The sequence below is a fragment of the Podarcis pityusensis genome (assembly GCF_964106645.2).
Source record: "Podarcis pityusensis genome assembly, chromosome: 4".
NCBI lineage: Eukaryota > Metazoa > Chordata > Lepidosauria > Squamata > Lacertidae > Podarcis > Podarcis pityusensis.
In genome coordinates this window covers 10,607,781-10,630,732 of record NC_138027.1, presented here as the reverse complement: position 1 = coordinate 10,630,732, position 22,952 = coordinate 10,607,781, and the positions used below count along the sequence as shown (strand labels likewise).

The window sequence follows — 22,952 nt, the reverse complement described above, 5'->3', positions numbered from 1 at the left end:
AGGGAGCCACCACAGAGAAGGCCCTGTTCTTGTGTTGCCACCCTCAGGTCCTTTATGTGCAATAAATAAATAAAATAAAACAATTGCATCAGTAAAGTCACATGGGAGAAGCTTGGTTTCTGTACAGCAACTGTCTCTCTCTCTCTCTCTGTGTCTGTGTGTGTGTGTGTGTGTGTGTGTGCCTTTACTTGTACCATGAGCAGAAAGAGGGTGTGTCTTCTATGCCATGGGTAGGCAAACTAAGGCCCGGGGGCCAGATCCAGCCCAATCGCCTTCTCAATCCGGCCCGCGGACGGTCCGGGAATCAGCCTGTTTTTACATGAGTAGGTGTCCTTATACAGTGGTGCCCCGCAAGACGAATGCCTCGCAAGACGGAAAACCCGCTAGACGAAAGGGTTTTCCGTTTTGGAGGTGCTTCGCAAAACGAATTTCCTATGTGCTTGCTTCGCAAGACGAAAATGTCTTGCGAGTTCCTGCGGGGTTTTTTTCCTTTCCCCCCCCCCTTTTTCCCAAGCCGCTAAACCGCTTATCAGCTGATGGCTAAGCCGCTTATCAGCTGATCTTTAAGCCGCTTAACAGCTGATGCTAAGCCGCTTATCAGCTGATCTTTAAGCCGCTTAACAGCTGATGCTAAGCCGCTTATCAGCTGATCGTTAAGCCGCTTATCAGCTGATCGTTAAGCCGCTTATCAGCTGATCTTTAAGCCGGCTAAGCCGCTAATACTGTAGCGCTAAGCCGCTAAACCTCTAATGGGCTTGCTTCGCAAGACGAAAAAACCCGCAAGACGAAGAGACTCGCGGAACGGATTCTTTTCGTCTTGTGAGGCACCACTGTATTTAAAATGCATCTCTGGGTTATTTGTGGGGCCTGCCTGGTGTTTTTACATGAGTAGAATGTGTGCTTTTATTTAAAATGCATCTCTGGGTTATTTGTGGGGCATAGGAATTCGTTCATTTTTTAAAAAAAAATAGTCCGCCCCTAACAAGGTCTGAGGGACAGTGTACTGGCCCCCTGCTGAAAAAGTTTGCTGACCCCTGTTATGCCTTCTGCAGACATAGCAATTTCCCTTAGTATTTTAGCTCTCCCTGTCTGAAGAGGGACCTGTAGGCAACTCCGAAGTCAAAATTCACCCTGAAAGTCTTAAGGAGGAGAGCTCTCCGGCCTTAAAAACTGTCTCAGCCCCCCCCCCCCCCCCGCATAAGACTTTCTGATTAACAGGGCGAATGAATCGGTGTGCGAGGCAAAAACAGCGGGAGCGCACTGAGCACCTCACGATGGCGCAGGGCGCAGTCTGAGCTGTTCTCACAAACGGTGAAAAGAGATTATAGATGAAAGGAAATATTTAACCATCAAGTTTTTTTGCGGGGAGGGGTGGAGGGAAACATTTGGTGTGAAAATATTTGTTATTGGGGAAAGTCTTTGATGCCCACGGAGAGTCTGTTAGATCTGCTCTGAAAAGCAGAGTATTTAAAGCCTCCTTTTCCTCCTCAGCTTTCTTCTCATTTGCTTCCGAGTCTCAGATTTTGTATAATCTCGTTTTTCATTGCACCCGCAAAAAAACCTCCCTATTTTATTACTATTCTTTTTAATTTAGGCTGCACATATGACTCAGATACCTCTATGTTGAGGGCAGCAGGGGGACCAGAGACCGCAGCTGGGCAGTTTGGACCAAACAGCAATGTCATAATTCATTGTCATCCCATAAAAAAATGGGATGCCTTATCCTTATCCTTGTGCAAAGTGCTTTGCCGCATCGAACAAATAAAAAAAAGAAGGGTCCCTTTGCCATTTAAGTTACAGTCTAAATTAGTGGTTTCTAACATTGGTGGTAATGCTCTCTGGGCTGGGAGGCGGGTTTACTGTTGGGGCATTGAAGGTGTAAATAACTATGAGACTTTTAAAACGTACTCTCTGTGCATCAACTTCATCAGTTGTTGTGCTAACTAATTGTTTAATTAGTTAAGCTAATAATAACAATAATGTATTTATATGCCAGGGACGCGGGTGGTGCTGTGGGTTAAACCACAGAGCCTAGGACTTGCCAGTCAGAAGGTCGGCGGTTCGAATCCCCGCGACGGGGTGAGCTCCCATTGCTTGGTCCCTGCTCCTGCCAACCTAGCAGTTCGAAAGCACCTCAAAGTGCAAGTAGATAAATAGGTACTGCTCTGGCGGGAAGGTAAACGGCGTTTCTGTGCGCTGCTCTGGTTCGCCAGAAGCGGCTTAGTCATGCTGGCCACATGACCCGGAAGCTGTACGCTGGCTCCCTCGGCCAATAAAGCGAGATGAGCGCCGCAACCCCAGAGTTGGTCACGACTGGACCTAATGGTCAGGGGTCCCTTTACCTTGACCTTTACCCTTCTGCTGGGTTGCTAGGTCAAGTGACTGAGCAGAAAGGAGTTTGGAGTAGGGGTAAATCTCCCCCCCCCCCACCCTTTCCCACCTCCAGGATGATTTTTTTTCTTAATTTACCCTGGCCTTGGCTGAGCCCACTGGGATGAGGGTCTATAGCCCACGGAGCCCACCAGGGAGCATCTCTCTCAAGTATAAAATGCAAGAGGATCTTAAAAGGCAGATTTCCAAAATGCAACTTGAGAAACGAAACAAAAAAACACAACATTTCTTTCTTAGTTGTCTAGACCACAAAGGGCAAAATGCAATCAGTCTGGCTAGGGATGGCTTATGTTTTCTGTAGAGGGGAGGATGCCAGACAGCCATCAGTCTTCCTTCCTGAAAAATATCTCTCGTAAAGCCTCCCCAAATTTGCTAAATATGTTCTCTTAAGGAACAGGAAGGAAATCTTTTGAGGATTTCCCCTTCAATTTCACCAAGTTGCCAAGAATAATAGGCAGAGTCATCGGGAAGTTTATCCCGCTAACCACAAGCGGGCTCGTTCTGGAAAACAGCCCCCAAGGAAGATAACCATGTGCGTTAATTGCCATATGATGTATTTTGTATTTTCCCTTTCCTTTTATTTACGCAGGCTTTAAGCAACCTGTTAAATTCTCTCCTCTAGCCTGGCAAAACCTCTCAGCGCACACTGCCTTGTGGCAAGCTCCCACAGGTTAGCAGAATGCCCCCATTCAGCCTTGAGCAGTTCCCATTCACAAGCACCACAGGTAGTTTGGCTGGGGAACCTCTGGGTTTACATAGCAATGGCTCCACGGACCAGTGGGCCGATGCTGTGGAAGGTAGCTTTGTAGGCTGGTGCAGGGGTGTAGGAAGGAGGGTGCGGCTCACCCCCGGTGTCATCCCTGAGGGGGTGACAAAATGGTACACAAAAGGGCCTGGCCTGCAGCACGCCCGAGTCACGCGTCTCTCCTGGGAGTGACGCGGTGGCTCGGGGCCCTGCGCTGCCCGAAACGGCAGTGTGGGACTTGCATCCACCAGATGGACTCCATGGGCAGCTCGCTGCGCTGCCTCCCATGTGCAGGTCGCCACACCCCGTGGGCAGATCGTCCCAACCCCACTGCTCCTGGTGCCAGAATAGCTAGCTATGCCCCTGGGCTGATGCAGCAAACTGCAGTTGGTTCGGCCACTATAAGGAAATTCTGCCCTTGGTATGTTCCCTTTCCACCTCTCCATTTTGATTCTCTGGCCCCATATCTGCACAAACTTATTATCCCAAAATACAGACATGCTTTTACACTTGCAAGACTGGATGTTTTGCCATCTGCGGTACTTGAGGGTCGATTCCAAAAGATCCCGCCTGAGAAACGGCTTTGCCCCTGTGGAGATGGTAGCACCGAAACAGCGGCACACGTCCTCCTGTCTTGCACTCTCTACAAAGACCTGAAGAACGAGATCATCACCCCACTCGTACTAAGCATCCCAGGGTGCTCAACCACTGCCACGATGGCCTTTCTTCTATCAGATCAAAATGAGCAGATAACAGCAAAGGTTGCTAGGTTCATAGCAGGGGCAATCAGAATAAGGGCCACTAACCGACGGCTGATTCAGGACTTTAAATTGTGCTCTTATATCAAATTCCCTTTTCTGCGTATGCTGTAATGTTTTAATGTTGCTATGGCCATTGGCTAATGCGAATAAAGTTTTATCTTATCTATCTCCAGTTGGTTCAGAGTCCTGGGACTTGTAGCTCCCTATAGGGGCAAACTGCAGTTCCCAGTAGTGTCTACACTGACTTACAGTGGCTCTCCAGGGTTTTAGGCAGGGACTATCTCCCAGCCCCACTCAGAGATTCCTGCAGGAACTGATCCCAGGACCTTCTGCTTTTCTGCTATGGCCCTTGCCTGCCGCAGTGTTGCTGCTCTCATTTATTGCTATTGCTGCTGCCTCCGCCTATTATATTTCAAGGGATGGTTATATAAGGCTGAATTTCAGCCAGGTGTAACGTTAGCACAGGCTGAGAGAGGTTGGGCGCGATTTCCGCACCCACTCCTGCAGGCAGTGACCTGAAGCAAATGTCTTGTATAACGTAACGCCAGACCCCTCTTCTTCCCCAGCTATTCTCTGGGGGATTAGCCCTACATTTAATGTAGCAAGATGCACAAAAGGAGAGCTTTCTGGGTTCCAGTCCATCTTGCAGCGAAAGAGCTGGATGAAGTGAATCGCAAGGCCACAGCGTATTTTTATTAACCGTAGCGCTTGGGGTAGTGGGTATCAACCTCAGAAACTGGGGCGGGGACCAAATTCCTTGCCCAGCAGATTCCTTGAGCCGCATTTTCCGCCACGTTTCAAAGTCATGTAAGACATTGGAGAGAAAATGAAACATTCTTTGCGAAGGTTAGCAACATCCAAGAACAAAAATGTTATGTACTGAGTTGAATAGGATTCAGAATGCAGCAGTCTGATTGGTCCTAGAACAATAGGATCCAGAATGCAGCAGTCTGATTGGTCCTAGAACAATAGGGTCCAGAATGCAGCAGTCTGATTGGTCCACAGGAGCCACCCAACCCAACTCTGGGTGGAAGTGAATCAGCAACCTGATTGGCCTACAGGAGAATCCCAGAATTAGCCAATCACGTGGGGCCCATTGTGTAAATAATGTATATAAGCAGACATTTTGGGGGAACTTCCATTCCTCACTACTCTGAGCTGAATAAAGAGCATGAAATCCACACTCGACTCCCAGTATATTTCAAAAAACGTGAGGCTTTCGTAGGCTCCTGGCCTCGTAACCGAAGGGCTAACAAGCCGCAAATAAATAGACTTTGCCCAGGACACTTAACTTTATTTTTGGGGGACTCGGAGGTTCGTTGTTTTCACACTTAAGCAGTTTTTAATTAAAAAGCTGCTTTTGTTCCTTTGCTGCGGCAGAGCCTCCTTCGCAACACTCACCACTTCTGAATTCGCCCTGCTCCACTCAAAAGCCACGGGAGCCATGATAGCACTCAAAAGTAAACAGGAGATTCATTTGGCTACGGTCCTTGCCAGATTCGTGTCCGTCTCCTCTGTTTTGTAATCTGCTTATTAGATTCTTATTGTCGGAAAGGATTACCGTTATGAGCTGCAAGAATTCCTTTCTTTTTCCACACCGGCAAGGTAGCAGAGTGTGTCTTCCTCCTTGCTTTCTTCCACCTCGCCCACTCGAACACTAAAATTCTGACTTTCTCTCCCTTTTCCCCCCTTCCACCCGACCCTCCCCTTCCCCTCTGCCCGCCACCCCGGGCCTCCTCCCCTTTCTTCTCTTCTGCAGAGATTTGCGCCGCGGACTGCGGAGGGCACGGCGTCTGCGTCGGAGGCACCTGCCGCTGCGAGGAAGGCTGGATGGGCGCCGCCTGCGACCAGCGATCGTGTCACCCGCGTTGCAACGAGCACGGGACGTGCCGGGACGGCAAGTGCGAATGCAGCCCCGGCTGGAACGGAGAGCACTGCACCATTGGTAGGGGTAGGGGGAGAGCGCTTTCGACTACAGGGAAAACCTACGCGGAAAGGGGTAATCGGTGGGGTGGTGGGGCGGAAGGAGGGGTGGAGGAACTGGGTGAAAAGAGCATGCTTAATCGAACTGCCGCAACATCGCCCGCAGCATGCACACCCCCTTCCTTCCGTTTCTGGATTTCCATGTTCCAGTGTCATCCATTCCCATGTGCGGCGCTCCCCATCCCGCAGCCCCCGACCAATGTCCTTTGGCGCTCTGCCCATGCTCAAGCCAGGGCCGTGCACAGTCTCCAGGTACTCCACACAAGCCCAGAAAGGGGACACAGGGTGGTTGGTACACACACAGAGCCCAGCATCCCCAAGAGTCTCCTCCGCTTATTTTTTCCCCACGTGGAGCAAGTTCCCAGACCTTAGTTAATTAAATTTATATACTACCCTTCATCTGAAGTCTCAGGACAGTTCACAAGATAAAAAAAGTTTAAGGTAATGCTTCAGAGTGCATAGGAATTATTTATTTATGCGTACGTACATACATACATACATACATACATGGGACGCGGGTGGTGCTGTGGGTTAAACCACAGAGCCTAGGACTTGCTGATCAGAAGGTCGGCAGTTCGAATCCCCGCAACGGAGTGAGCTCCCATTGCTCTGTCCCAGCTCCTGCCAACCTAACAGTTCGAAAGCATAACACTGCAAGTAGATAAATCGGTACCACTGTGGCGGGAAGATAAACAGCGTTTCCATGCACTCTGGTTTCCGTCACAGTGTTCCGTTGCATCAGAAGCGGTTTAGTCCTGCTGGCCACATGACCTGGAAAGCTATCTGTGGACAACACCTTCTCCCTCGATCTGAAAGCAAGATGAGTGCTGCAGCCACATAGTCGCCTTTGACTGGACTTAACTTAAAAGTCCAGGGCTCCTTTACCTTTTTTACCATTGAGTTAGGGACAAGGGCTTCTTTCACTTTAACAAGAGACAAACTTTTGCATAGTTCGTGTAACCGGTAGCTTTGAACAGTCTTCCCCACCTGACAATTTTCTCCCCTCCAATTTCGTCCAATTCCCTGGTGAAGCTTTGCCCCATTTCACCAGGGAGCCCGGCTGTTCCAGCATGTCGTTCAGCGTGCAGTTGTCATATCTCCACCCCATTTTAGCACAACCTTAAACCAGCCACTTCACAGCCCTCCCCAGACCAACTCCTCCATGCTGCCATCTCAGGGTATTACCCTTTCTCCAAACATCTTTTTTCCTGGTCTACTGGGGGTGTTTTGTTGTTGTTTTTTGCATAAATGCAGTTGTGGACAGCCACATTCAAAAGTGTTTTGTCTTAAGGCAGAAATTCTAAAAACAAACAAATGCTCTTACAGATAGGGAAGGCCAGTTGCAACATGGAGAGTTTGCATAGGATTTGTTCTGTACCTACTAATTAGCTGTTTGCAAGCCTACTCCGGCTCGCTGTAAAAACCATTTGGGCTTCTTCTGGGGGAAAAACTTCTAGCATTTCCTGCAAAGGGAACCTGGAGCTTATAGTTAGAAAACTGACTTCTGCCGCAGGAAAGGATGCCACGAGAGAAGTTTCCAGCCAAGGAGAAGTCTCTCCTGGAGGAGGTGAGCCTTCCTTGCTGCATTACTCAAGAGAAAGTCTTTCTTTTCTTTCTTTAAAAAACTGAAATGCAAGTGAGGGTTTTTTGAGCCTGAAGAGCTGCACAGGATCGCGCCCTTAGCAACAAGATGTGGTCTGAAAAGCAGCCAATTTTTCAAGTGGGAGGACTTTGCAGTATTACTAATAATAATAATAATAATAATAATAATAATAATAATAATAATAAATTTATTGTACCTGACTCAGTTGCCTAGCCACTCTGTGTGGCTTCCAACAAAATAAAAAGGAAACACACCAAAACATCAAATATTCTAAGCATCCCCAAACCGGACTCCCTTCAGATGTCTGCAAAAAGTCATGTGATTGTTTATCTCCTTAACATCTGAAGGGAGGGCGTTCCACAGGGCGGGTGCCACCACCGAGAAGGCTCTCTGCCTGGTTCCCTTTAACTTTGCTGCTTGCAGTGAGGAAACCGGCAGAAGGCCCTCGGTGCTGGACCTCAGTGACCGGGCTGGACGATGGGGTTGGAGATGCCCATTTATTTCTACACATCCCTTTCTTCCAATTTCCAATTTATTATTTATACCCCGCCCATCTGGCTGGCCTTCCCCAGCAACTCTGGGCAGCTTTCAACAAAATATTAAAATACCGTAATGCATCAAACATTAAAAGCTTCCCTAAACAGTTTGGAACCCAGGGCAGTATTTGAGACTGCCCTGTTTTAAGTCTTTGTTGTTGCTGTTGTTTAGTCGTTTAGTCGTGTCCGACTCTTCGTGACCCCATGGACCAGGGCACACCAGGCACTCCTGTCTTCCACTGCCTCCCACAGTTTGGTCAAACTCATGCCGGTAGCTTTGAGAACACTGTCCAACCATCTCGTCCTCTGTCGTCCCTTTCTCCTTGTGCCCTCCATTTTCCCCAACATCAAGGTCTTTTCCAGGGAGTCTTCTCTTCTCATGAGGTGGCCAAAGTATTGGAGCCTCAGCTTCAGGATCTGTCCTTCCAGTGAGCACTCAGGGCTGATTTCCTTCAGAATGGAGAGGTTTGATCTTCTTGCAGTCCATGGGACTCTCAAGAGTCTCCTCCAGCACCATAATTCAAAAGCATCAGTTCTTCGGCGATCATCCTTCTTGATGGTCCATCCTTTATGGTTTTAAGTCTTACATGCTGCCTTTTCTACTCTGAACACATAAAATGAGGAGCTGCTGACAGTCCATGTTTAGCAGGATGTCTCTGCCCCCATTGCTGCTTTTCTCCTATAGAATCATAAAATCATAGAATTGGCGGGGACCTCGGGGGGGGGGTCATCTAGTCCAACCCCCTGCAATGGTCTGTCAAGGGTGTAGGGAACACAATAGTCGCTGAAAAAACAAGCGTTACACCACCATAAAAATCCAATATTTTGGGGATGGGAGTGGGGAGAGGATTAACAAACTGGCATATGTGAAAGGACATTGGCATGGAAGGTCGTTGTGTGTGGCAAGCATCCCCCCTCATCCCAGTGTGATTTTTCTGCATGGGCGCATGCGTCATCGACCATAAATCGCCATTACATCATGTCTCCCTGCCTGCTTTATCCCTGATAAAAATTGTGTCATCCACTCCAACCCCTCCTCCCCCCCCAAAGTGGCTGAACCCCCATCCTGACCCGTAATTGACATGCGCACAGGTAAACATTGCTAGGTGTCTCTGGCAGAAGTGGGAGAGGCTTCTCCTTAACGTTTGACCAGGGTTTCCCAAACTAGGGCCTGCAATTGGACTACAGTTCCCGACATCCATGACCGCTGGATTTACTAGCTAGGGATGGTGGGAGTAATAGTCCAAAAACAACCGGAGACCCAAATTATCGCTATGATTTAAGCAGAAATGCAATGCACTTCACCATACGGAGGGAGACATTGACCAGGTGAGTTTCGTACCTGCTCAGTGTGCTGCCTAGATGCAAGCACCCTAGATGCTTAAACCCATAGAATTGTAGGCTTGGAAGGAACCCCAGGGGTCATCTATTCCAACCCCCGACATTGCAATAATCCTGCCCTGAGTAGGTGTGAACCACCAGTCTTCTGATTAATGGACAGAGCATGCTGTTGATGGACAGAGTCTGGGCCTCTCCTGCTTTCCTTTATTAGGGTTTCTTCTTTTATTTATTTTCTTGCACTGTCCTGCAACCTACTGAGCCAATTCATGTTTTGCCTGGTGAGTTACCCATTTATTACTTCCTATACCTTTCAACCAGATTTGGACTGGGCCAATAATAATAGTAATACGTTTCCGAGCACAATTCAAAGTGTTGGTGTTGACCTTTAAAGCCCTAAACGGCCTTGGTCCAGTATACCTGAAGGAGCGTCTCCACCCCCATCATCCAGCCCGGACAATGAGGTCCAGCGCAGAGGGCCTTGTGGCGGTTCCCTCACTGCGAGAAGCCAAGTTACAGGGTACCAGGCAGAGGGCCTTCTCGGTGGTGGCGCCCGCCCTGTGGAACGCCCTCCCACCAGATGTCAAAGAGAAAAAGAACTACCAGACTTTTAGAAGGCATCTGAAGGCAGCCCTGTTTAGGGAAGCTTTTAATGTTTAATAGGTTATTGCATTTTAGTGTTCTGTTGGAAGCTGCCCAGAGTGGCTGGGGAAACCCAGCCAGATGGGCGGGGTATAAATAATAAATTATTATAATAATTATAATATTATTATAATAATAAGGAAGCATCCAACCATGCACTTTCCCACCGTAAGCAGCCTTAAGTGGAGCGGTGCACCAAGAATTGCACCATGTTATTCTGCGGGCCCCACGGCCTGGCTCTTTGCTGCAAAAGGTTGGCAGCTTCTCCCAGAGACTGCGGTAGTGACCCAGGTAACTTGGGCTGCCTGGGTGAGTTTCTAAACCTGTCGGGCGTTTCCTCCTGGCAGTGTTTCTCAGGTGCGTCCATTCTCCTTTATCCTTTAGCAAATGTTCTGAACCGCCAGGCGACAGCTGAGGTTGTCCCATCCCGGAGCCAAGTCATCAATCTCCTCACCTCCTCGCTTGCACATACGAATCCCGTGCTTCCGCCTGCCCGTTTAGACATACTAGAGTCTAGACTCGAAAGTGGGGGGGGGGACGGGGACGCGCAAAAAAATTCTTTCGGAGGTCACGACCCTTCTAGTTGGGTGGTCTTGCCTGAGCCAGTGCAGGAGGGGCGGGGTGGAGTGGGGGGAAGAATAAATGGAAAATACAAGGAGTCGTTTGAGAGCCAGATTGGAAGGAGCGTGGGAATGGAGCCCAAATTGGAGAAGCAAGCTTTGCCCGGTCCTTACTTGGACGACGTTTTAAATAAGAGCAAAGAGCTCGGCAGGATGAGAGCTTTAGCCGAAAATATCTCAACTCCCCCACTTCTGAAGTTGTCGACTGCTCAGAAGAAAAGGAGCTGTTCAGTCACCCCATCGGCTAAATTTCCCGGGGGTTCTTTTATATTACGGCCACTCTGGCTCTGACCTTAAGCCAGCCGTTTAAACTCTCTTTTCTTCTGCCGAGTTCCTTTATATCCTCGTGGTATTTGCCCTGCCCCTTTGGCAAGATTAATCTGCAAAGTCAAAGCAGTTGGCTGCAGGCTGTACCGGCGAGGGGGGGGCACCCTGGTTCAACGCCCCTCTTAAGAGACGGTGAGCGTAAGCACAACGAAGGGAGGAATTGTCTGGCAACTATGGAACACCCTGCAAAACTTACTTTTGCCTTTGCTATAAATTGGCCTAGGGGCCCATGTTGTTCGCTTATTTCTGAATTTTATCTACCACCTTGCCGCCATCCCCATAAGTTGTCACCTTTTAGCCGGGGACCTGGATGAGGCCACCCCAGCCATGAGGTGGAGTGGAGAAGCTGTCTCTCCCTTGGCTTAGCAGTGATTTTGAAGGGTCCGCTCAGTGTCTGCGTTGCGAGATGACGTCACCAGTTGTGACCACTGTGATAGACAGCTGTCAGTCAAAATTCAGAACACTCAGGGTTTGTTTGTTTTCCCTTTCCCTTTTTTTTAGTGCTGATAGCTCTCTAGGGAAGAGGTAGAATATTCAGACCCTGTTCTGCTTGCCTGTCTCAGAACTGAAGCACTCACTACCCACCTGTTCTGATTTTACTTTTGGCACACATTTACCACCTCACATTTCCATAGAGTTGGAAGGGACCCTGAGTACAATCTAGTCCAACCCCTGCCATGCAGTTGTCCCGTGCGGGGATCGAACCTCCAACCTTGGCATTATCGGCCCCACGCTCTAACCAGCTGAGCTATTTGTCTCTTATGAAATGCTGATCACTGAAAGGTTCAAAACTAAAATTGGTCTTCCTGCAGTAAACTGGCAGGAAACTAGATTGTAAGCTCCTTTCGGGAGAGACCTGGCATTTTTGCTGGTGCTGCTGGACGCAAAGCAGCACGTAAAACGATGGCACTGCACAAACTATTAATTGCAGAGAAAATGAATTTTTTTGGGGGGGGATTCCCAGGTCCTTGGAGCTGGCGGCTGGTCTTTTCCGCTTTACGTTACCCCATAAAGCACCGTGTGCATTGTTGATGCCCTCTAAATGAATGATAGGCAAGAGGAAAAATGCATTTAGCGGCAGCCGTGGCAAGAGGTTGCTGTAGCCGTGGAAAGGCTCGCAGGACCTTCAGGCTGGCTGCCATTTATTCTGACCTTATTACCCGCAGCACCCAAAATAAATAAATAGACCTTTTCGCCATTCCTTGACTGATGGTATTGGTACTGTCCCCTCCTTTCTTGCCACTTTTCTGCTTCTCCCTAACAAAGGCTCGGTCTCCTGTTGTTGTTGTTGTTGCTGATGTTCTCGTTTTCCCCCCTTCCCCAACCTCTGACCCTCCTCCTCTCCTTCCCGGCGCCTCTGTAACACTTCTGCACTGTCTCGTACTAAGCTGTACTGCACTTGACTCAACCCTACTTTACATGTCCTGTCTTTTATCTCCCAAGCTCACTATCTGGATAAGGTAGTGAAAGGTACGGTGGTCTTCCTTTCCTCTTTTTTCTCCCTCGTTTGTCTCTGTGTTTGAAACCCAGGTAGACGACCCTCCCCATTTGTTTGCACGCACCCGAGTCAATAAATTAGATGGCATCTTTTCTCCATGTTCACAAGCGCTCTCACCTAATGTATGAAAAGCCTGGCTTTTCAGGCATTTAGGCTGAATGGAGGGGGAATGTTGTTGTTATTTTTTGCAACTTCCATCATGTCATATCCATGTTTCCTCTATCCTACCCATTCCATCTCTCCTTCCCACCTAGCCAAGTTATTTGGGGGTGGGGGTGGGAATAGCAGCAATTACTGCATCAGTATGTGGCTAATAATAATAATAATAATAATTGTATGGCCCAAGAGGTGAAGACACAGGTGAGTGTGTTTGATGTACGAAGTCTCTTGGTTTTCAGTTTGAAACTAGTAATCTTGACTGTAGCAAAATTCAGCGGGACCAAATCTGTTAGGTTTCTGTTTGTGCCACTGTGCAGTGCTTGGAGTCACAAGACTCTGTTTACATTCCAGAGATTCCAGACTGTTGGAAGTCTCACCGGAGACGGGAGACGGATGTTGATATTACTGGTTTCCTGTTTCTTTGTACCAGTTGCCTCTACTTTCACAGAGAGAGGATGTATATTCTTTTCTGCCTGCGTAGTTAAGAAACAAAACTCTTAGCAATGTAGCTCATATTTCTCGTCCTTCTGCTGCTTGTATACTCTGCGTAATGAGGGAACGTGCCTGGAGCCTCATCAAAGGCTCAGGTCGTCAATCACCGTCGGAGGACTTGACCAGAAGAGCAGCTCGGCCGAACGCAAGTTCCGACAAAATCCCCAAGCAAAGTTGACCTGTTGATGCATTTATGATACGTGCTATAGATCAGGTATAGAGAACAGCTGGCCTTTCAGATGTTTGCTGGGCTCCAGTCCTCATCGTCCCCTAAGCACCAGCCATGGTGGCAGGGGCTGATGGCAGCTAGAGTCAAGGAATATCTGGACTGCACTGTGTCGGCTAAGATTTCTGGGTGATATGCTACCTGCCCCACGGACTGCATCAGAGCATGTCTTTTTGCTATCTTAAAAAGCAGCGAGTGAACCTGCTTACAAACGGGTCAGTTCACACTATGCAGCAGTCTGCGTGGACTTGCAACCGGGTGTTGGGGTGGGGCACAGTTTATACAAACTGGCTAAATTCAATATCAAGTTGCAACAAAAGAAAGGCCAGCATATTTCGAATGCATTCGTTGGCAGTTCATCTGTTGCTGCAACACTCATCCAGTTCAGTTAAAAGCTTAAACTGATATATTTCCATCAATTAAAGTGGTGCCCTTGATTAATCAGGTAATGGCTTTTTAATTTTGTTGCTGTTGTTTCCATTACAAAAAGAAACAAAAACTGCCGATTGTAAGCTCCATCTCAGAAGAGGCATTTCCTCCTGTGTTTCTGCTGCAACACAGGCTTTTGCTCCTTTAGAACTGCTGTGGGTTATTTTAATTTTTTTCATGCACCTTTCGTTGACTAAAGTCAACCGACTTGCGATTCCTTGAGCAGCGTTGCAGCCCAGCTTGCAACAACAGTGACCAAAGGTTTTGATGACCGTGCAACAGGTGGGGGCCAAAGTATTCCACTCTGGTGCACACATTCAAAAGCAGATACCAGCTCTGTGAGTTAGCTTTGTGCTGTGTGAATTTCCTTCCCTGTGTCCTGAATCTCCCACAATTCAGCTTCATTGGCTGACCGAAAGTTATAGAATCACGAGAGCAGGGTCAAAGCTCCTCTGTCCTCTTTTCCTACACCATGGGTAGGCAAACTAAGGCCCGGGGGCAGGATCCAGCCCAATCGCCTTCTCAATCTGGCCCGCGGACGGTCCGGTCCAGGAATCAGCGTGTTTTTACATGAATAGAATGTGTCCCTTTATTTAAAATGCATCTCTGGGTTATTTGTGGGGCCTGCCTGGTGTTTTTACATGAGTAGAATGTGTGCTTTTATTTAAAATGCATCTCTGGGTTATTTGTGGGGCATAGGAATTCATTTCCCCCTCCAAAAAAATATAGTCCGGCCCCCCACAAGGCTTGAAGGACAGTGAACCGGCCCCCTGCTGAAAAAGCTTGCTGACCCGTGCCCTACACCATGCCTGTTTTTATGAGGTTCACATCCCCGATCACTTCTCGTCTTTTCTTAACTAAAAGGTGGTTGTGGTTGGTGTGCATTGTGACTACTGGGGTGAAGGCAGGGAGACCATCAGTAGATGGAGCAACAAACAGTGAAGGCAGATCCACCTCCCTCTTGTTGGCACCCATCTTGACTCAAGAGACAATGGAGTTCACCTCCGGGGGTGAAGTCAAACAGCTGTGTTAGCAGCACCAAAGTGACCTCCCTGGGGCATAAGCCTGGGCAGTGTGTCTGGAGGCCCTGGGCTGCCCAGATGACAAGACCTCCTCTCAGCTTCGCTGATGGGGTCCAAAGGAAAGCAGAGCAAGACGTTCGGCACCAGCTTGGCTGTAGAAGTTGCCGGAAGGAGGCGTACAAGGTGCCGTCCAACCATCTTAGGGACTCTGGATTTGTGTAGGGTTTCCTCCTTAGCCTTGTCTTCTCTTGAAGATATCCCTCAAGGCAGCGGAGGTTTAGGATGAGAGTTTTTCTTCTCTTAGATGGGCTACCTTCGCAGGTGGATGAGCCCCACCTGCCCCTCACAGATCTAACGCCTGATGGATAAGCCAGAAGGCAGGTAGGCAGTTCCTGGCTGAGGGTCAACTGAAGTTGGTGGGGCATTCCCTAATAAATAATAATAATAATAATAATAATAATAATAATATTTTATTTATATCCTGCCCTCTCCAGCCGAAGCTGGGCTCAGAGAGGCTAACAACAATAAAAGTAACACAACATTCTAAAATCAATTCATTCTAAAATCAATTCAAATCAAATTAATGGCAACCATTGGGCTAGAGTTCTGTGAGGATTGCCAAAGGAGGGGGTCAGACTGTGCCTTGGCCAAAGGCCTGGTGGAACAGCTCTGTCTTGCAGGCCCTGCGGAAAGATGTCAAGTCTCGTAGGGCCCTAGTCTTTTGTGACAGAGCGTTCCACCAGATAGGGGCCACAGCCGAAAAAGCCCTGGCTCTGGTTGAGGCCAGCCTAACCTCCCTGTGGCCCAGGACCTCCAAGATGTTTTTGTTTGAAGACCGTAAGGTCCTCCGTGGGACATACCAGGAGAGGCGGTCCTGTAGGTACGAGGGTCCTAGGCCGTACAGTGGTGCCTCGCAAGACGAAATTAATCCGTTCTGCGAGTTTTTCGTCTAGCGGATTTTTCGTCTTGCGAAGCATGGTGTCGGAAAAGTTTCGGAAAAGCTTCAAAAATCACCAAAAACCTCAAAAAAGGCTACCACACCGCGTTCTATGAGTTGCTCCTCGAAGTCAAGTCGCAACTGTATTAATGGTGTTAAGAAAAAGGAAACAAACTTGCAAAAAACGCAAGACGTTTTCGTCTTGCGAAGCAAGCCCATAGGGAAATTCGTCTTGCGAAGCAGCTCAAAAACCACAAAACCCTTTCGTCTAGCGAGTTTTTCGTCTTGCGAGGCATTCATCTTGCGGTGCACCACTGTATAGGGATTTAAAGGTTAAAACCAGCACCTTAACCCTGATCCTGTACTCCACCGGGAGCCAGTGCAGTTGGTAAAGCACCGGGTGAATGTGATCCCGTAAGGAGTCTCACTGCGGCATTCTGCACCCGCTGGAGTTTCTGGGTCAGTAGTAATGAACTAGCCTCTATTGCTGAAAAAGCCCCCAAACATGGGAGCTTTCCCACTGCTTGTGCACACACACACACGCACACAAACACACACACACACACATAGACCCCAACACAAAACCCACCCGAATCCCCACTTGAGAGAAATGTTGGCTCACAACCAAGCTGGCGTCTGTCCTCACAAACAAAAAGGAGAGAGCCGCTTTTCAAATAAATCCTTCAAAATTATGTGAGAATGAGATTCAGGCCTCCGTGCTTTTCAGCGAGGTTTTGTTTTCAGCCTTCGAAACCACACACTTTCTAAAATGTCTCAAACCCCCCCCCCCAAAAAAAGCCCTAAAAAGACTGCTCCAAAGTCAGTCTTCCTCTTTCAAGACTCTCCTGGGTTGGGAGCCGCACTTTATTAATTTAATTTATGGAATTATAGCTGCAGCAGGAGAGAGAGATACGTATATGCTGGAGTGTATTGCCTGCCATTTCGAAACGTGTTGCTAATTATGCACATTATACGCAGAGGCCACAGGCAGCAATGCTTTCTTGTTATGGCTGTCAGGATGGCAGTAGATTTGATTGACTTGGACAAGCGCATCCTTTTGAAACTGCAGTGGTAGTGCTGCGCATAGTTGTGAGGCCGGTGTGTGGGGACGATGCTGTTAAGAAGGCCCCCTGCCCCACTAAAAGCATCTGATGGTAGGTTATTGGCTACAGAGCAAAACCAGGTCGCTTCCCCTTTATATCAATGCGTAGGCCTGCAACCCCGTGCAATCAAACTTGGGAGTATATCCCATTTAATTCAGTGGGGCTTCTTTCTGAGCAAACGTGCTTTGGATTGTGTTGTTGGTTGATTAATCTGTTAGATTAATCATCTTGCAATTGATTATTTTATTTTTTCCAAAAAAAAAAATTCATTTTATAACACAAATTAAAAAAGACAAACAGAAAAGATAAACAATACGAACAAATTCTTGTCATAGCCTTATTTTTCTAAAAATTATTAAGTGGGCTTCCCCAAGTCCCACCTATCTGATTTTCATTTTACTTCATCTTTAGCAGTTTACATATATCATAATTTCTAACCATCTTTTTTTTATCACACTTAAAATAACTTCACATTTTATCACTTACAAATAATACTGTTTTAAAATACCCTATCTTCTGCTTCTAATCCTGCATCCTATATCCACTTCCAAAGCTATTCTAAGGTTTAAATATTAACATATTTTTTCAAATATTCCTTAAACTTACTCCAGTCTTCTTCCACCGTCTCTTTTCTCTGGTCTCGGAGTCTCCCGGTCAGTTGGGAAGTTCCATATAGTCCATCATCTTCATCTGCCATTCTTCGATAGTTGGTAAATCTTGTTTCTTCCAATTCTTCGTTTGCAATTGATTTAAAAAAAAAAAAAAAAAGCTCTCCCTCAGCTGATCAGGCAGCACATTTTTTGAGTGTATGCAAACACACAGCCTTTCTAGACAATGGTCCCGTGTGAACTATACCTCTGTAGCAGTTTCATACCTCTTTAAACAGTCATGCCATCTGCACAAAGACTTCTGGGGACTGCAGTTTGTTAAGGGTGCCGGGAGTTTAAGAGACGCCCGTTCCCCCTCACAGACAATTCCCTTTTCCCTTATGGGGTATCCAAGAGCCCATATAGAGTCCTTACATAGGTTCCCTACTGGTAGGAGAAAATAACAGAGGCCAACCAGAGAATATTGAGAAGCAAAGCGGCTAGTAAGCCTGATCTTTATTGATCTGTTGCAACAGGGTCCTCACTCACCACATTTAGGAGGGAGGAGGAACCCAGAACAATGGCACGCAAGGCCTTATATGGACTTTTGAAATTGCCCACCCTGTAGCCCAAGACCACCCCCAGAAACATCATACATACATCACAGAAAAGGCGGTCTAAAACAGAAATTTGAATGTTGTTTTTCTCCTGTCGTTGTTTATCTCCTGTCTGGCAGGTTACTTGATTGGATACCCTGGGGAGCCTGGCCAGTCTTTTTGTATTGATAAATACTTAGTTCCTGGGCCAGGTCACAGGCTCACACCCTATTCGTATCTTAAATGTGCCCTTAAGACAGGATCTGTGAAGGAAAAGACAATGGGGAGGCTTTTCCATTTTCCTTTGACCTTGCAGAGAAAACATTTGGTCAGTTTGGGACAGTTTGGGAGTCAAAAATGGTTCCAGGTCGGTCTTCCTGTGCTGATCTATGTATGTGCTTGGTTGGTACACTTATGAACATTTACCATATCTAAGACCTCAAAAGGGACGCGGGTGGCGCTGTGGTCTAAAGCACAGAGCCTAGGGCTTGCCGATCAGAAGGTCGGCGGTTCCAATCCCTGAGACAGGGTGAGCTCCTGTTGCTCTGTCCCAGCTCTTGCCAACCTAGCAGTTTGAAAGCATGCCAGTGCAAGTAGATAAATAGGTACCGCTCTGGCAGGAAGGTAAACGACGTTTCCGTGCGCTGCTCTGGTTCACCAGAAGCGGCTTAGTCATGCTGGCCACATGACCCGGAAGCTGTACGCCGGCTCCCTCAGCCAGTAAAGCGAGATGAGCGCTGCAACCCCAGAGTCGTCTGCGACTGGACCTAATGGTTGGGGGTCCCTTTACCTTTAAGACCTCAAAATTCCTAGCACAATACTTCCTGTGATCCTGGAACAGCCTGGTGACTAGTAGCCATTTACCACCTAACCCTCCATGAGCTTCTCCAACTCGGCCTCCTTAACCCCAGCAGAACATGCCCAACTCATATCTCCTGCCCAACTCATATGCTTTTCCCTCTTTGCAAGGCATCACCACCTTTCCGTTCTCCGTCACACAGTGGTGGACCTCCGGATCAAGTTTTTGACCCTCTCCCTCTTGGCAGCCTCTCTTGGACATCCAAGAAACAGAGAGGGTCAAATCATGCTTGCAAACAAACGCTAATCCCCGGGAACGAGCAAAAGCTGCTTTGGCAAGCCAATTAGCCCTTCAGGGACAGAGGAACTTTGCAACAAAGGCTACTGCTCCTTGCCAAATTGGCCGCTTCGGAAGGGCTGCCCATCTCTGTGGCGGCTAGGTTGTTTTCCCTTAATTGAATGAATGAAATGCCCCTGGATTTCTTTATGTTGCTTCCACACACACACACCCTTTTAAGTATCCTTTGTTAGCTCAAGGGACAAGGGTCTGCTTTTGTCTCTGTTTACCCACTTAGAGGGGTGGCAATTCTTGGGAATAATAGGGTTCGTCGCTCCCCATTCCTGCCTCTCATCTCCATGTGGGGGGGCTGGGGGGCACAGCAAAAAGATAACAGAGGAACAAGGGTGGGTGGAGAAAGAGGATTTAAAGGCATACCTCATCTCCTTCAGAATCAGAGATGTAAAGAAGTGGACATCTCCATTCTTCCTCATCCGTTACCCTCCTTTCATTTCCCCCCCTTTTTTAAAAAAAGTCATCTATAAAATACTTGCTTTATCTTCTTTGAATTAACCTTGCAAGCCAGGAACTGAAGGGGATAGATTGTACTTTGTTAAGCAGGGCTGGTTAACTTATCATTATCATTATTACTATTATTTATTTTATTTTCTTTATTTATTGAATTTATATACCACTCCTATACCAGGTGGTCTCAGGGCGGTTCACAGAACAAAATCGAAATATAAAACTACAAAATATATAATCAAAATAAAAACAGCAACCCAATACCTCCCCCCCCAAAAAACCACCACGTTTTAAACGGGCATAGGATGTCAATCAAATCAACCAAAGGCCTGGTTAAAAAGGAATGTTTTTGCCTGGTGCCTAAAGGTGTACAGTCAAACCTCGGTTGTCGAACGTAATCTGTTCTGGAAGCCCTTTCGGCTTCCAAAATGTTCAGCAACCGAGGCACGGCTTCTGATTGGTTGCAGGAGCTTCCTGCACTCAAGTGGAAGCCGCGTCGGACATTTGGCTTCCGAAAAATGTTCAAAATCCGGAGCATTTATTCCTGGGTTTTCAGCATTCAGGAGCCAAAGCGTTCCAAAACAGAGGCTTTCGGGATCTGAGGTTTGACTGTATAATGAAGGTGCCAGGCGAACTTCCCTGGGGAGAGCATTCCACAGACGGGGAGCCACTGCAGAAAAGGCCCTGTTCTCATGTTGCCATCCTCCGCACCTCTCGAGGAGGAGACACATGAAGAAGGGCCTCAGAAGATGATCTCAGGGTCCAGGTGGTTGTTGTTGTTGAAGGACACAAAGGTTACCTTCACACTTTGTCAGGCCAATGAATTTGGTCAAAAGCAACCTTCTCTCTCTCTCTCTCTCTCTCTCTCTCTCTCTCTCACACACACACACACACACACACACACAAATACCTCCTGTCCCTGCTGACATATGCAGATCAGCTGAAGGGGAGAGTTATCTCTACCTGCTCATCAGATGATTCATATGATGACTGGTGAGGACACACACCCCACCCGCACTGTGTCTGCTTTACATTATTTTTCTCTATGCTTCTACCACTGAAATCTGAGGAGGGCAGGGGAAGTATAAATGCCTTTGGGGGCTAGATCAGGCCCCAGTCCGGGGGTTAGCCAGCCCTCCCATAAAGTTTGCAGCAGGTTAAAGCGAGCATGCTTGCCGTAAACCTTTGCGTTTACGACGCACTGCGGAGAGATCGGCACTTGCTGTAGCTTCCAGCTTCCATAACTCTTATTGCTAACATGAGCAGAATGCATGGCCTGAAAGGAACACGCCATTTAGGCATTCCTAATCATTAGCACGTTTTGGGTTGGAATTGCCAAATCAGCCGTTCTGAGCTGAACTGGGAGAGACTCTGTTGGATTTGGTCTGCTCTAATCCAAACCAGCAAGACAATCTGGGCGTTATCTACACCAGAGACTTGAATTGGTTTAATAGCTGTCCCCTCTCCCCCAGAGAACTAACAGTGGGAATTGCAGTCATTTGAGGGAGAGAGAATGCAGGTCTTGAACATCAGACTGTCAGCACGCTCAGAAAACTACAGTCCCTGGGGTTCTTTGGGGCAAAGCCCTTGGCTGACGAAATTCCAAACTCAGTCGCAGCGGCCGGGAGCCAGTTTGCATTTCCATCCACACAGCCAGACAAGGTTTCTGCAAATCTTTATACTCGACCTGGTCACACGATGGAATGATTGGTGATAAACACATGCGGCGTGTACATAGCACTTCATACACATCATCTCAGTAAGGGATTCATCACTCTGTTCTGTCAGCAAACATTAAGGAAAAGGGGTTTGAAACTAGATACGATTGCAGGCGGAAAGAGGAGCTGAGGGAGTCAGTCAAGAAACTTTTTGTGCAACTGCTTTGCTGCACGCTGAGCTAGAGAAAAAAACACAGATTCAGCCACATCTTCTCAAGACATTGTTGTTTAGTCGTGTCCAACAGCAAAAGTTTTTTCTTGGTATGAGCTTTCATGTGAATGCGCACTTCTTCAGAAACTAAGTGTGCATGCACACGAAAGCTCATACCAAGAACAAACTTAGTTGGTCTCTAAGGTGCTACTTGATGGCAGAAAGTGAGGCGGAATTAAAGAACCTTTTAATGAGGGTGAAAGAGGAGAGCGCAAAATATGGTCTGAAGCTCAACATCAAAAAAACGAAGATCATGGCCACTGGTCCCATCACCTCCTGGCAAACAGAAGGGGAAGAAATGGAGGCAGTGAGAGATTTTACTTTCTTGGGCTCCATGACCACTGCAGATGGTGACAGCAGCCACGAAATTAAAAGACGCCTGCTTCTTGGGAGAAAGGCGATGACATACCTAGACAGCATCTTAAAAAGCAGAGACATCACCTTGCCTACAAAGGTCAGTATAGTTAAAGCTATGGTTTTCCCATTAGTGATGTATGGAAGTGAGAGCTGGACCATAAAGAAGGCTGATCGCCAAAGAATTGATGCTTTTGAATTATGGTCCTGGAGGAGACTCTTGAGAGTCCCATGGACTGCAAGAAGATCAAATCTATCCATTCTGAAGGAAATCAGCCCTGAGTGCTCACTGGAAGGACAGATCGTGAAGCTGAGGCTCCAATATTTGTCCGCCTCATGAGAAGAGAAGACGCCCTGGAAAAGACCCTGATGTTGGGAAAGGTGGAGGGCACAAGGAGAAGGGGACAACAGAGGACAAGATGGTTGGACAGTGTTCTCGAAGCTACCAGCATGAGTTTGACCAAACTGTGGGAGGCAATGGAAGACAGGAGTGCCTGGCGTGCTCTGGTCAATGGGGTCACGAAGAGTCGGACACGACTAAACAACAAAGAAGCTACTGGACATTTTATATATATTTCCACTGTGTCAGACCAACACGGCTACTTACCTGAATCTAGAACCCAAAAGCCAGTTTTGTTTTGTTTTATAGTGGGAGTAGATCACAGTCTCTTGGGAGTTGGACATCCCTGTTGTAGAGGGAAGTAAGGGACAGATGGAGCTCATCCAAATGGGAAGGTAGCCTATCTAGGAGAAGGAAAACTCTGATCCTAAACCTCCACTGCCTTGCAAGATATTATTAGGAGATATAAGGAGTCAACCCTGCACAAATCTGCAGTGCGAGTCCCTAAGACAGTTGGATGGCGCCTTGTACGCCTCCTTCCGTCAGCTCCTTCCACCAAACTGGTGCCAAACATTTTGCTCTGCTTTCCTTTGGACCACATTAGCAAAACCAAGAAAAGGGGGTCATCTGGGCAGCCCAGGACCTCCAGACACACTGCCCAGGCTTGTGTCCTGAGGAGGTGACTTCAGTGCTGCTAATGCAACAGTTCAACTTCAGAGAGCCAGCATGGTGTA

The 22,952-nt window shown here is 47.6% G+C and overlaps 1 protein-coding gene across 10 annotated transcripts in view; it reads left to right on the top strand.

The window, feature by feature from the left end:
• The window catches only part of TENM4 (teneurin transmembrane protein 4), a 645,695-nt gene that overhangs the window by 517,693 nt on the left and 105,050 nt on the right, over positions 1-22,952 (top strand). For 8 of the 10 annotated variants that reach the window (XM_081001709.1, XM_081001708.1, XM_081001716.1 and 5 more), the window contains 2 exons: positions 5,657-5,842; positions 12,390-12,416. In XM_081001709.1, coding sequence (XP_080857835.1) covers positions 5,657-5,842; positions 12,390-12,416 — 213 coding nt within the window. The remainder of the gene's footprint in view (positions 1-5,656; positions 5,843-12,389; positions 12,417-22,952) is intronic. The other 2 variants (XM_081001713.1, XM_081001712.1) reach the window with 1 other exon arrangement.